General features: G+C 35.6%; 1 protein-coding gene across 4 annotated transcripts in view; it reads right to left on the bottom strand.

Moving 5' to 3' along the window:
• ERLIN1 (ER lipid raft associated 1) overlaps window positions 1-13,983 on the bottom strand; it is a 37,809-nt gene that overhangs the window by 4,449 nt on the left and 19,377 nt on the right. For all 4 annotated transcript variants that reach the window (XM_081548674.1, XM_081548683.1, XM_081548664.1 and 1 more), the window contains 2 exons: window positions 9,699-9,757; window positions 7,274-7,365 (listed from right to left, as the gene is read on the bottom strand). In XM_081548674.1, the coding sequence (XP_081404800.1) occupies window positions 7,274-7,365; window positions 9,699-9,757 (151 nt within the window). The remainder of the gene's footprint in view (window positions 1-7,273; window positions 7,366-9,698; window positions 9,758-13,983) is intronic.

Raw genomic sequence — 13,983 nt, 5'->3', positions numbered from 1 at the left:
AATCCCCATATAAAACCCAAGACCTTCTAAAGGGCTCCAACTCCAGTGAAAATAAAATACTCTACCTTCTGGCCCAGTGACATATCATAGTGAAATTAGAGACAACCCCAAGACAGAGAAAATTCTTAAAAGTAAAGCAAGGAGAAGAGGCCAAACAAAACCAAAAGTGACACAGAAAAGTAAGCTGAGTTGGGCTTAGAACTATAGGTTAAATTACCATTCAAGAATGAAGTAAAACTATTTCAGACCAAGGAAGATTGAGTAAGTTTTCCATTTCTCAGCCTTCACTGAAAAAAAGCTAGCAGAAAAAAAGAAATGAATTGCCAGAAGCAATGGAGAGGAAAAAAATTACACAGTACATTTAAATAAAAATAAAATATTTTACTGTAAGAATCGATGATAATAATTAATGGGGGAATGAAACAACACAAACTAAAATATCAGGCAACAATAATATGTAAAACTGGAGGACAGTGATAAGAGCTAAAGCATCCTAAGGTATTATTCAAGAAGAGTATGCAAAGAATGATTAAATTTAGAGTCTCTCAAGTCAGGTATGCTTGTAGCATTTTACAGGCAATGCCTAGTTATACATTCAAGAAACAGAACATAAAACTTCCAATCAAGTCAAAGGAGGAAAAGAATAAAGAAAAGATAATCAATTCAATATCAGTCAAAAAAGGGGGAAAAGAAGCATGGTAAATGGCACAAAATTAAATGATAAAAACAAGTCCAAATATAGCAGTAACCACAATAAATATAAAAAGACTAAACTCACCAGTTAAAAGACAGATTCTCACATTGGATAAGATAACAAAATCCAGCTATACGCTGTTTACAAGAGACACACCTAAAACATAATGACATAGAAAAGTTGAAAGTAAAAGGATGTGAAAATATACATCAAGAAAATAACTAACCAAGAGAAATCTGTCATAGCTATATTATCATCAGACAAAAACAGACCTTAAGCCAACGAGCATGTGTGGCTATAAAAGAGGGTTATTACATAACAGCGCCAATTCTCCAGAGATGTAATAATGCAATTCTGAAACTGAACACTTTTAATGATATAGCCCTAGATTACATAAAGAAAAAGTTACAAGTCAACAAATTCATGGTCATAGTGGGAGATTTTAACACACCATCTCAGTAACTGATAGCTCAAGAAGACAAAAACTAGAAGAGTACACCAGATGCGAACAATACAATTCATAATCCTGACATAATGAATATAAAGAGAAACCTGTATCCAACAAATAGCGAATAGACATTCAATCTCTTCGAGCACACACAGAACATTTACCAAAAAAGGACCATGTACTTGACAGTCCACAAAACAAACTTCAACAAATACTTAAGAATCCATATAACAGGTCATATTTTCTGATTACAATCCAGAAATCAACAATAAAAAAGTAGCCCCCTGAGAATCCACTCAATTAGATATTGAAAATATACAATTAATAATTAATGAGTCAAAGCAGAAATAATGGAAATTAAAAACAAGACAAAAACCAAACACAAATAAATTAAATTACATTCAAAATTGGTGAGATGCACCTAAAAGCAGAACTTGGCAGAAAATGTCTAATTTAACACTTTTTTATTAGAAAAGATTAAAAACTAAAATATTAAGTCACTCAAGAAATTAGAAAAGAACCAATAAGTAAACTCTAGGTAGAAAATAATAAAAAAAAAGTGTAAAATAATAATTTAAAAGAAAGTGACAAAAGAATCAATCAAATCAACATCTAGTTCTCTGAAAAGATGAAAAAAAACCCAATCTCTGATCCAGCAAAACAGAAGGTACAAATAAACAATATCAGAAATGAAAAGGGGCACACAGATTTAGTAGAGGGTTTATTTTTAAAAAATCATGAGAACTTTACAAACAAATTTATGTCCTCAAATTTGAAACAGCAGATGAAAATATAACTACCAAAACTGACTTAAAAAAGAAACAAACATCTTACACAATACAGAAATTAAATCTGTAGATTAAATGTTGCCATAAAAATCAAATGAGCATACAAAAAAGAACAAACTCCACTTTACCAAGATGGTTTTTATAACTGAGTTCCAGCAAATCTACAAAGAGGAGATAATATATATTTTATACAATGCTCAGAACATGGAAAAAAGAAGAAATGCCCTCTAACTCATTTTGAGGCTAGTGTAACCAGGATACAACAAACAAACAACACCCCCCAAAAACCTAAGAGTAAGAAAATAAGAAAAAAAAAAGCAGCTGACCATTTATGAAGATAAAAGTAAAAACATAAAAGAAATTAAAGCAAGTCATATAAAATGTATTAGGGTAAATTAACCTCCTACTTTATGAGCAAATGAATTTATCCCATGAAGACAAAATAACTTTTAAGAGAAAATCTATTAATATAATCATCATATTAACTGCTTTAAAAAGAAAATGGTCATCTTAACAGATTTAGAAAAAAACTGTAAAAAGTTTTAGCAGTCATTCATGATAAAAACCCCTGGCAAGCAAGAAACAGAAGGAAACTTCATCAACCCGATAAAAGTTAAGTATAGCAAATATCACTGGGACTGTGTTTTTAAAGTTAGAACAAGACAAGAATGCCTGTTTCCCATCTTTCTTTTCAGCACTGCATTGGAAGTCATAGCCTAAAGCAGTTAAGATAAGAACTAAAAAGTGCAGAGTACAGCAAAAAACCAGAACTGTCTTGATCTGAAGACAATATGATTACTTGAGAAATCCAAGAGAACATTACAAGCAACAGCATTTTCAGGAAGACTGCTAAATGAAAAAATCAACAGCATACCTACAAAAGTAAAAAGCAGTTCAAAAATGTGTCTTGAAAAAAGAGCCTATCTGTACTAGCAAAATATTTGAGGAATATATAGAAATAAGTCTCTAACAAAGAGTGTGTAGAACTATGAGAAGAAGATTATGATACCTTTTTTGAAAGGTCATTCTTTCAGTCTCATAAATGGAGAAATGCAATAGATTTATAAAATTCAATATCATAAATATTATAATTCTGTTCAAACTGATATATCATATACAAGTAATGTGACTACAATAAAAATTCAACAGATTTTATAGAACTTGAGCTGGTTCTAAAATTTATATGGAGGAATTAAGGGCTTAGAATAGTCCAATACAATTTTAGAAATAGGAACAGTTAAGAGGAATAGTGAAAAAGAAACAAACTTGCTCTACCAGATAGCAAGACTTAAAATAAAAGCTACAGTAATTAAAGCAAGGTACTACTGGAAAACGAAAGACAAAGAAATTGAAAGAAAACAGAAACCCAAGCAACAAAACAAATTATATATAGGAACTTATTATATGACAGATGTGGCATTAGAAATAAATAAAGGGAATAAGGAACTGCTCAATAGTCTAAGATAGTTTGCTGTTTGGAAAAAGTTAAACGGATTAGATTTGATAGTGCCTGAAGAACTATGGGCAGAGGTTTGTGACACTGTACAAGAGGCAGTGATCAAGATCATCCCTAAGAAAAAGAAATGCAAAAAGGACAAATGGTTGTCTGAGGGGGCCTTACAAAAAAGGCTGAGAAATGAAGAGAAGTTAAAGGCAAAGGAGAAAAGGAAAGATATACCCATTTGAATGTAGAGTTCCAAAGAATAGCAGGGAGAGATAAGAAAGCCTTTCTCAGTGATCATGCAAAGAAATAGAGGAAAACAATAGGATGAGAAAGACAAGAGATCTCTTCAAGAAAATTAGAGATACCAAGGGAACATTTCATGCAAAGATGGGCACAATAAAGGACAGAAATGGTAGGGACCTAACAGAAGCAGAAGATATTAAAAAGAGGTGGCAAGAATACACAGAAGAACTATACAAAAAAGATCTTAATGACCCAGATAATCACGATGGTGTGATCACTCACCTAGGGCCACATGTCCTGGAGTCCGAAGTCAAGTGGGCCTTAGAAAGCATCACTATGAACAAAGTTAGTGGAAGTGATGGAATTTCAGTTGAACTATTTCAAATCCTAAAAGACGATGCTATGAAAGTGCTGCACTCAATATGCCAGCAAATTTGGAAAACTCAGCAGTGGCCATAGGACTCGAAAAGGTCAGTTTTCATTCCAATCCCAAAGAAAGGCAATGCCAAAGAATCCTCAAACTACTGCACAATTGCACTCATCTCACATGCTAGCAAAGTAATGCTCAAAATTCTCCAAGTGAGGCTCCAAAAGTACGTGAACCGAGAATTTTCAGATGTTCAAGCTGGTTTTAGAGAAGGCAGAAGAACCAGAGATCAATTTGCCAACATCCATTGGATCATCGAAAGAGCAAGAGAGTTCCAGAAAAACATCTACTTCTGCTTTATTGACTACGCTAGAGCCTCTGACTGTGTGGATCACAACAAACTGTGGAAAAAAAGAGATAGGACTACCAGATCACCTACCTGCCTCCTGAGAAATCTGTATGCAGGACAAGAAGCAACAGTTAGAACCAGACATGGAACAAGGGACTGGTTCCAAATTGGGAAAGGAGTACTTCAAGGCTGTATACTGTCACTCTGCTTATTTAACTTACATGCAGAGTACATCATGCAAAATGCCGGGCGTGAATGAAGCACAAGCTGGAATCAATATTCCCAGGAGAAATATCAACAACCTCCGATATGCAGATGACACCACCCTTATGGCAGAAAGCGAAGAGGAACTGAAGAGCCTCTTGATGGAAGTGAAAGAGGAGAGTGAAAAAAGTTGGCTTAAAATTCAACATTCAAAAAACGAAGATCATGGCATCTGGTCCCCATCACTTCATGGTAAATGGATGGGGAAACAATGGAAACAGTGACAGACTTTATTTTCTTGGGACTCCAAAATCACTGGAGATGATGACTGCAGCCATGAAATTAAAAGATGCTTGCTTGGAAGAAAAGCTATGACCAACCCAGACAGCGTATTAAAAAGCAGAGACATTATTTTGCCAACAAAGTTCTGTCTAATCAAAGCTATGGTTTTTCCAGTAGTAATGTATGGATGTGAGAGTTGGACCATAAAGAAAGCTGAGTGCCAAAGAATTGACGCTTTTGAACTGTGGTGTTGGAGAAGACGCTTGAGAGTCCCTTGGACTCCAAGGAGATCAAACCAGTCAATTCTAAAGGAAATCAGTCCTGAGTATTTATTGGAAGAACTGATGCTGAAGCTCCAATACTTCAGCCACCTGATGTGAAGAACTGACTCCTGAGAAAAGACCCTGATGCTGGGAAAGAGTGAAGGCAGGAGGAGAAGGGAATAACAGAGGATGAGATGGTTGGATGGCATCACTGACTCGGATGGGCATGAGTTTGACCAATCGCTGGGAGCTAGTGATGGACAGGGAAGCCTCTCTTGCTGCAGTTCATTGGGTCGCAAAGAGGCAGACTCACTGAGCGACTGAACTGAACTGAAATTGAATTTCTGTATCACACTAAACATTAAAATAAATTTCAGATGAGCTCAAGATCGAAATATAAGAAGAAAAACTTTATAATTTTTAGAATAAAATTATTATTTTGGGGTTGGGAAAGAATTCTTAAACAAGATAGGAAAAGCACAAACTGGAAAGGAAAAGATTGATGAATCTGATTACATGAAAATGAAATATATACGTATGTCAAAGACATCATAAAGTTCAAAGACATGTCATAAATTGAGAGAAGATATCTGCAATGTATAAACCTGGGAAGGGATTAGTGTCTAGAAGATATAAAGAATTTTTACAAATCAGTTTTAAAAAGTAATCAAATAAAGGCCAAAGACATTAACAGGCAATTACACATCAAAAAAAGGGAAACTTGAATGTCCCATAAACAATACTCAACTTCACCAGTAACCGGGGAAACTCATCAAAACTGTGTGGTTTCATGTCCATCATCAAAATGGCATAAATTTTAAAAAATCTGTTAACTCCATGGGTAGAGGAGGATGCGTGGAAATTAGAACTGAATAAGGCAGCAAAGAAATGGAAACTAAAACACTGCTGAAGAAAGGGTAAAATGGAGGAGTCACTTTGAAGAGCAACTTGGCAGTGTTTTTGTAACTTGAAGATGTGTGTACCCTATGACTCAGCAATTCTACTTTGAGATACATATTCTAGAGCAGTGCTTCTCAAACCAGCTGCGGGAAAGAATTTTTTTGTATTTTACTATTTAATAAAATATAATAGACAGGGAACGGACCCACACCACATGTTAAAGCAGCACTTCTCGAATTCTTGCACGTGTGCACAGAGTGATGTGGATAAGGGTATTACTGCAGAACAGTCTGTAATAAGGAACAACCAGAAACTAGCTCTTCATTAGTAATCCATCAAATGAGGATCACTCACGGAATGAAATGCATACATAGCAATTAAAAAAGAAACTAGATCTATATGTATCAATATGAATAAAACTCAGTGTTAGTTAAAAAAAAAGGAAGTTGTAAATAAAAGGTGGAGTTTGATACCACTTCTGTAGTAAAACAATTCTGTGAATTGTTACATACTTAAAGTAATATGGACAGAAAAGATTTATGTCAACTTCAGAACAGAAGCTACTCTGAGAAGACAGGTCAAGAAATAAGACCAGGGAGGGGTGCAAAGGGAGACTTCAAATAGATATATAAACATTTTCCTAAAAGAAAATGCAATCTGAAAGAAATATGGCAAAATGTTAAGCCTGCATTATATTGTTCTTTGTATATTCCTATATATTTGAAATATTTTAATATAAAATAAACTTTCAGCAAACCAAGGAACAAACAAGTGAGAACCTAAGGCAGCAGTTGACTAACAGTATGCTGGGGTTTTAGGAAAGCCCCTGTGACTTAAAATTAGCTATAAGCAACCCTGCTGTACTTCCAGAGATGGCAATATCTATCCATGCAGATAAAACTAGGTTGCATGTCAACAGTAAGGATGCATACTATAATCCTGAGCTTTGGCAAAAAACCCTCCCTTATTCTGAATCTGTGTACACAAAACCCCTATTCCACCAGAGGCTAGAACTGTTCCCAAACCCTATCCACTGTCCCTGTCCTCGAAAGACAACAGAGGGGGTCAACAACACAGTGGAGAGCCAAAGCACTTCATCAAGTACTGACCTCATCTACGTTTAAAGGCTTTAGGACATCTTAACATACAAAGGAATTTCCAGGATTCTCCATCATGTATGATGCAATCTTATTTGAGTCCCATCAATATCCAACATGAGGCTGACAAAGAACAGGACAAACTAACAACACATGTACTTAGAGACTTCCATTTCCGAAAGAAATCCAAGTACCTATAACAGCCTTTTTCCTCTCTGTCTCAGCTTCTTTCTCCACAACCTTTTGTTTCTGTGCAGCTATAAGAAGTTTTGTCTTCTCAGCCTCCCTGTGGGAAAAAAAATTACAAAAAATGAGAAATGATCTATAGTCATAGGTATTAATTCTGACACCACAGTGGTTCAGAGCATCATTTTCAATAAGAATTTTCTGATTTGCTAAGGTAGGCAAGAGAGGTATTATCCTATTTTACTGATAATAAATCTGAGGTTGAAAGGTTAAATGATTTGTCCAAAGTCATCCAGAAATAGGAATCAAATTTAATATAGTTTAGTCTGACATGTTCAGTTGCTCAGTCATGTCCAACTCTTTGTGACCTCATGGACTGTAGCCTGCCAGACTCCTCTGTCCATGAAATTATCCTGGCAAGATTACTAGAGTGGGTTGCCATTTCCTACTCCAGGGGATCTTCCCAACTCAGGGACTGAATCCATGCCTCCTGCGTCTCCTGCAATGGCAAGCAGATTCTCAACCACTGAACCACCTGGGAAGCCCTTAGGCTGATCTTTTCCACTAACTGTATCAAGAAAAGGCCTGTGATCTGGAAGTGTCTGGAGTATATAAATGGCTCCTTCGCTATTAGGCCTCCAGCTAAACTGGACCAACTAGCAAAAGGCACTAACCTCTGGGAAGATGCAGCCCCTCAGGTGCATGGTTTGGCAAGCAGAAGGGGGCTGGACTTCAGGCCCTCTTCTGGTAGACACTCTCATGTAGTGGCCCTATTTGTTGTACAGAAGATAAAACTAGACGGCAGTTCTTAATTAGATGGTGAACTGGGGCTCAATGTACAAAAGAAGATTCTAAGAATTTGAGCTTCCTAATAATGGAAATAGGTGGCCCGTCACTAAGCATGGACAAATGGCTACTGGGGGACCACATGGAAGGAAGGGTATTAAAAAAAAGATACCCATTAGGTGGGAGGTTAGACTGCATTATTCCAAGGTAGCCTTTAATTATGGAATTCCAACAGTCTTTAAACTTAGGAAAGATCCAGAATCCAGACACTCCAATAGTTTCCCCAAACATCACCCTCCCCAACCTCTTTCCTTTCTTTCTGTTAACACTGATAAAAGATATAAAATGACATTCTGGATACTATGAGTTATTTGAGGACAGAGAACACATAGTATTCATCTTTCCATCACCAGAAGCTATTATATTTAAAGTCTAAGACCTCCTGAGCCTTCAAGAAATTTTTTTCTTCTATAAATGGATGAGACCCATGATCTACTCAGTCTAGCACTCTGTGCTTTATAGTTTTAAAAGAAGAGTTCTTTTTCTACAATAAAAAAACGGAAAACAAAATTATGCATAACAGAAGATATAGACTTGGGAAAAATAAAGACTCAGAAGTAGAGCACTCTATAAAGTATTATTATTACTTTTTGGACTCCCTGTATTTATACATCTTTTGTATTCTTGACTTTTGCAAAGTTAGTTTTCTAGCATTTCATATTTTGCCTCTTAACATATCTTCCAAGTTTCCTAAAGTCTTTAAGGAAGACAGAATAATAATACTTTAGTTTCCTAAAGAATTCAGTTTCTTCTTTTCAGTGCCTGTCATGATACCCATTGTCAGAGTCTGGCTTTCTGGGCTGTGGACACATAAGCCCTTACATGGTTATATCTACTTGGGAAATCCAGATTCCGAAGGCTGACTTTTCTGTATCAAGGACTGTATCTCTCAGAAGTGTTTGATTTAACTAGTTAAACATCCTGTACACCACCCCACACCTGACTGCACACACACAAAAACATTTTGACTACAACAGGTAGTCCTTTAAAAGGATTCTTCTAAAACACTCAGAAACTAATCTCATGTCAAGCAAGTAACTTCTTCATTCCCAGTCAGCCCTGGACACATAAAAGAGAAGACCACCAGGAGTCAAGGCTGGCAAAGCTTCCTCAAAGGCAAATTATAAAGATCAGATCTAACTTTAGATACACAATCACATACAATGGAAAAGCAAACTTGATACCAGTGTGTTTATTCTTACCATTTATAACACAGTAACAAAATACAGGCACTCTCTTCAACCTTAACAGCTAGGACTCTTTCTCTCCTCTATTAATATTTAATTCAAGGTATTATTCACATCCAAATTATAGCTCCTTAGGCTTCCAACAATAGTTCTACAGCAAACTGCATCTTTAGCCACTGAAGCTGCTCCTGAAATGTCCATATATAAAAAGAAAACTAATAAGAGTCTAGTAGGAATTAAGACACCAGAATAGATAGTATTATTAGAATTAAAGTATGGAAGATAGACATAGACTCCTCCCCAGTGTAATTATCTCAAACAATTTTTTCCTCTAGACTGGTAAGATAAATATGTAGACAACCCAAAATAAAAATATTGAGATCCTATGCATATTACTCACATTAACTCAAAATTTCTTCTTATGGCTTCTGGGATTTTGGGTTTTGTAACACGCACAGCCTAAAAAATAAAAGTGAAAAAGCCAAAGTATATTTGAAAAATAAATCTTTAAATCTTGTACAAAAGAGTGCCTCAAATGAAACTAATATTAAATAGCTATGACATAGCTGCCTACAAACACATGTAGGGATCCAGTAGAAAATCTATTTTTCCTGCCACCACACCAAAGTCAAAGATAAGCTGCTTCTTGTTTCCTTAAAAAAATGCTTGGCTAATGGATTTCCTCTATCCATTGAGGAAATAAATTTTTAGGGAAAAGATTCTCCCTTAAAAGACCTTTCACAAAGCTCTTAAATTGAATACTTTTGTTTCCTTTCAAACCTGCAAGTCAAAGAAACAGAAGAAAGGCAAAATTTCAAGATTTAAATTGTAAAGTAGGAAATAGTCAAAAACAAAAACAAACTCTGGTGGGTATATGCAACTTAATATAGTAGACAGTAAATGAACTGATCACTTCCTAAACCTGCAATCACTCAGTAATGATTACAAATAAATGGCCCAACACTGAGGAAAAACAAACACCAATTAATAGTTAACAAATACCAATTAGCAGGCTACATTCTTTCTCCCTAGAATCTTGCTTAGAACAAAGTCTATGTGTCTCTGCAAACATTGTTTACTACACAGTTTCCCTAATCATAGTGTACCTTGGCACAAATATCTATGAAACAGGATAATTTGGGGGTGCAAGAGCCTAGTACAAAAGCCCCTCTGTGTTCCCTGTTTCTTTTTTGTAGAAAAAGGCTTTAGTCTCCTGGGCCCTTCCTGAGTTCCAAAGAACAAACTCAAGCAGTCAAGAAACAGTAATTTATAAAACAGAGTCAAGGGATATATATAACAACCTGATGCATATCTCTGACTCATTCTGCAGGAACTAAGGCCCTCACCCAGGTGGAGGATGGTGACTACATGCTAAGCATGAGCACACAGACCCCAGATTGGTTGGCACAAGAAGATTGATGATTAATATTTCTGGAATATTAACCAGGAAAGTCATGCCTCCTACAACCCTCACCTCAAATGTTGCCTATAAAAACTTCCCTTAAAGCTATTGAGGAGTTTGGGTCCTCTGAGCATTAGCTGCCCACTCTCTTCATTGGATCCTGCAAATAAACTTTTACTTTGCTGCAAACAACAACTGTCAAGAGTTTGGCTTTCTGTGCTGTGGACACACAAGCGCTTACTCGGTTACATCTATGTGGGAAATCCAGGTTCCAAAGGCTGATTTTTCTGTATTAAGGACCTGACCTCTCAGAAGTGTTTGATTTTACTAGCTAAACATCCTGTACCACCCTCCACCTGACTGCACGTGCATGTGCGCACACACACACACAACACCTTGCTGATCTGAAGCAACTTTTAATTTCCTTCTGAAAATTGGCTGAACTTTTAAGCAACCAGGGTTTTAGGCATGACGCCTTCATTTAGGGCTTTTGAAAGAAAGCTTTTAAAACTTTTAAGCAACACAGCCTCCCCTCCATAAAAAGCTAGATCTGTGCATAACTGAGGATTATCATAACTAAATATAAGAATTAGAGTGAAATGGAATAAAAAGCTGGGGACTATGGTAAAAAAAAAAAACTCAATTTTCATGCTGAAGGTTGAAGCATGTGAGGTTATGAAGAACTTAAGGACGTATCCAGAAGACAAAGAAAAATCCAGAACCAGAATTGGTAAGAGATGCCCAATTTCCCTATGTGAGTACCAGAAAGACAGGTGACCTCCAATATGATTCAGAGGGAAGGAATGGCCAAGTGTTCTCCTAGTCTTAAAAAGCAGCATGAAATAGGACTGTCTTCTGAAGACTTCTATCATGCTGCGTGACTAAAGAATATACCATACACTTGTTAATCTTGGGAAATCTCATAACTTTCAAATATGTGAAATATAAGCACCTACTGATATATAGAGACCATGAATAATTTGCTTCATAAAGAGATTTAAGAAATAAAATGTACCCCAAAGCAATGGTCAAATACACAAACACACACAATGAGTGAAGAAAGGGAAAAAGGCTGATGAAATGAGTGTGTCTGTTGAAACTGAACCCTGGGTCATAAGCACATACTTTAAACCAAAAGCCAGCATATAATATAGTTATTGCCTTAAATAGCATAGAAAAAAAATAAATCAAGAAGTTTTTCACCACTTCAATTTGCCACAGTAGTTGTTGAAGAAGAAAGAATGCAGGGCTTCCCTCGTGGCTCAGTGGTGATGAAGGAGACACAGGTTCGATCCCTTGGGAAGATTTCACATGTCACAGAGCAACTAAGCCCGTGAGCCACAACTACTGAGCCTGTGCTCTAGAGCCTGGAGCCACAACTACTGAGCCCACGTGCTGCAACGTTGAAGCCTGCGTGCTCTAGAGCCCTTAATCCACAACAAGAGAAGCCATAGCAATGAGAAGCCTGTGCACTGTAACTAGAGAGAAGGCCCTGCTTACCACAGCTAGAGAAAAGCCCTCACAGCAACAACGATCTAGCAAAGTCAAAAAAATAAAATTTTTAAAAAAGAAAAGAAAAAATGGGGTACAAATATAGAGAAGGGAAAAATTAAAACACTGAGTGTTACAGAGAAGGTTCACTCAACAATTATTACTTGGGTGTCTAGTCGAACCAAGTACTATTTGTTTCAACCACTGTGGATACAGCAATAAATAAGGCAAGATCGCGCTCATAGACTTTAAAATTTTAAAAGGACAAAAAGACAGTAAATAACAACAAGAAGCATATAAATAAACAAAAGAATTTCAGATAGTTATTAGTGTTATGTGGAAAATTAAAATACTAGATTGGGAAGAAAGTCAACATTTTTATTTTGGCATAATTACATAGTTAAAAAAATTCTAGAGAAATTCATAAAATTTTCATCAAGTAAGATAAATAGCTCCAGAGATCTACTGTACAACATTGTACCTACAGTCAATAAAATGTACACTTAAAATTTTAAGAGGGTAGATCTCAAGTTAAGTTATTTTTACCATACACACACACAGAAATCTAAGGAAATTAACCAAAAAAATTACTAGATACAGTTTATTCAGCAATCTGTAGATATACAATAGAGTCATCAAGAATTGTTTGCATTCCTCAATGCTTAAAAATAGACTACATATTTAATAGCATTAAAGTTCATTAAATTTATGAATATTAATTTAACTTGGTATATGGGTTTCTCACCTAAGTCAGAAATCCTAAAAGAAACAAAAATGATAATATAAGTAAAGTCATAGACTATATTCCTAATTTTAAAATGTACAAGCCAATTTAGGTACCTGGTATGCCTTGAAAATATCAATAATGAAAACTCTTCATGTAAAGTTAACTGGGAGAAATATCAAAGGCCATTATTTTTGAAAAGACAATATATCTTACCAAAGTTTTAAAAGTGACTAGAAAGTTGAATTATCATAACCATAAGGTAACATGTTAAAGATAGGAACACTGAAAAACAGCCTTTAAGTTTTAAAAATGCATTTCAACTACAAGAAGCTATTTTATAACAAGACTAAAGCAACCAAAAAATGGAGATCTTGATCTATCAGTTTAAAAAATGAATATAAAGTGGTATTTTTTTCATTCAACAACTTTTAATAAAAACAACAAATAAATATAGCTACGTTTAAAAGATCCTTTTTCCTGCCATGCAGTAGACAAGTAAAAGTGAGAAAACAAGATAGGAGATTATTGCAGAAATCCAGGCAAAAGACAGTACTTGGTTTTAGGAGGTGGCAGAGATGTTTTAGATGGATTTGGTAGAATCAGCAGGATCCAGGGACTGGATGTTAAGGGCAAGGGGGTTGTCAAAGATGTCTCCCATACATCTAGACTGGCCTGAGGATAAGAGAGAACCATTTACTAACAAGAAAAAAACAGGAGAGAAGCAGATTGGATGGGAAAAGATGAAAGGCTCAGTAACTAATGAAAGAATAGGAAATAGAAAAATCAGTGGAACAAAGTCCAAAAAACGACTTTACCATATAACAGAATTTAGCATACAATACCATCGGCATTTCAAACAAGGAAGACACAAGGGCATAAATTATTCAATAATTACTGTTGTTAATAATTGGGGGAGGGACTGGAGTCCAACCTCACAGCTAAAAATGAATTCCAGATGAATTAAAATTTTAAAGCTAAAAATACAACTATAAAAGTAGAGAAAAAAATGTAATTTCTGATTTTAATTAGATTTTTATATTTGAAAGTTGGTGAAAGGCTCTTAAA

This window comes from Giraffa tippelskirchi, chromosome 2 (genome assembly GCF_054371585.1).
Source record: "Giraffa tippelskirchi isolate mGirTip1 chromosome 2, T2T-mGirTip1v1.2.pri, whole genome shotgun sequence".
In the NCBI taxonomy this organism is placed as follows: Eukaryota; Metazoa; Chordata; class Mammalia; order Artiodactyla; family Giraffidae; genus Giraffa; species Giraffa tippelskirchi.
The sequence above is the reverse complement of the archived record's forward strand: the minus strand, read 5'-3'. Positions and strand labels throughout refer to the sequence as shown.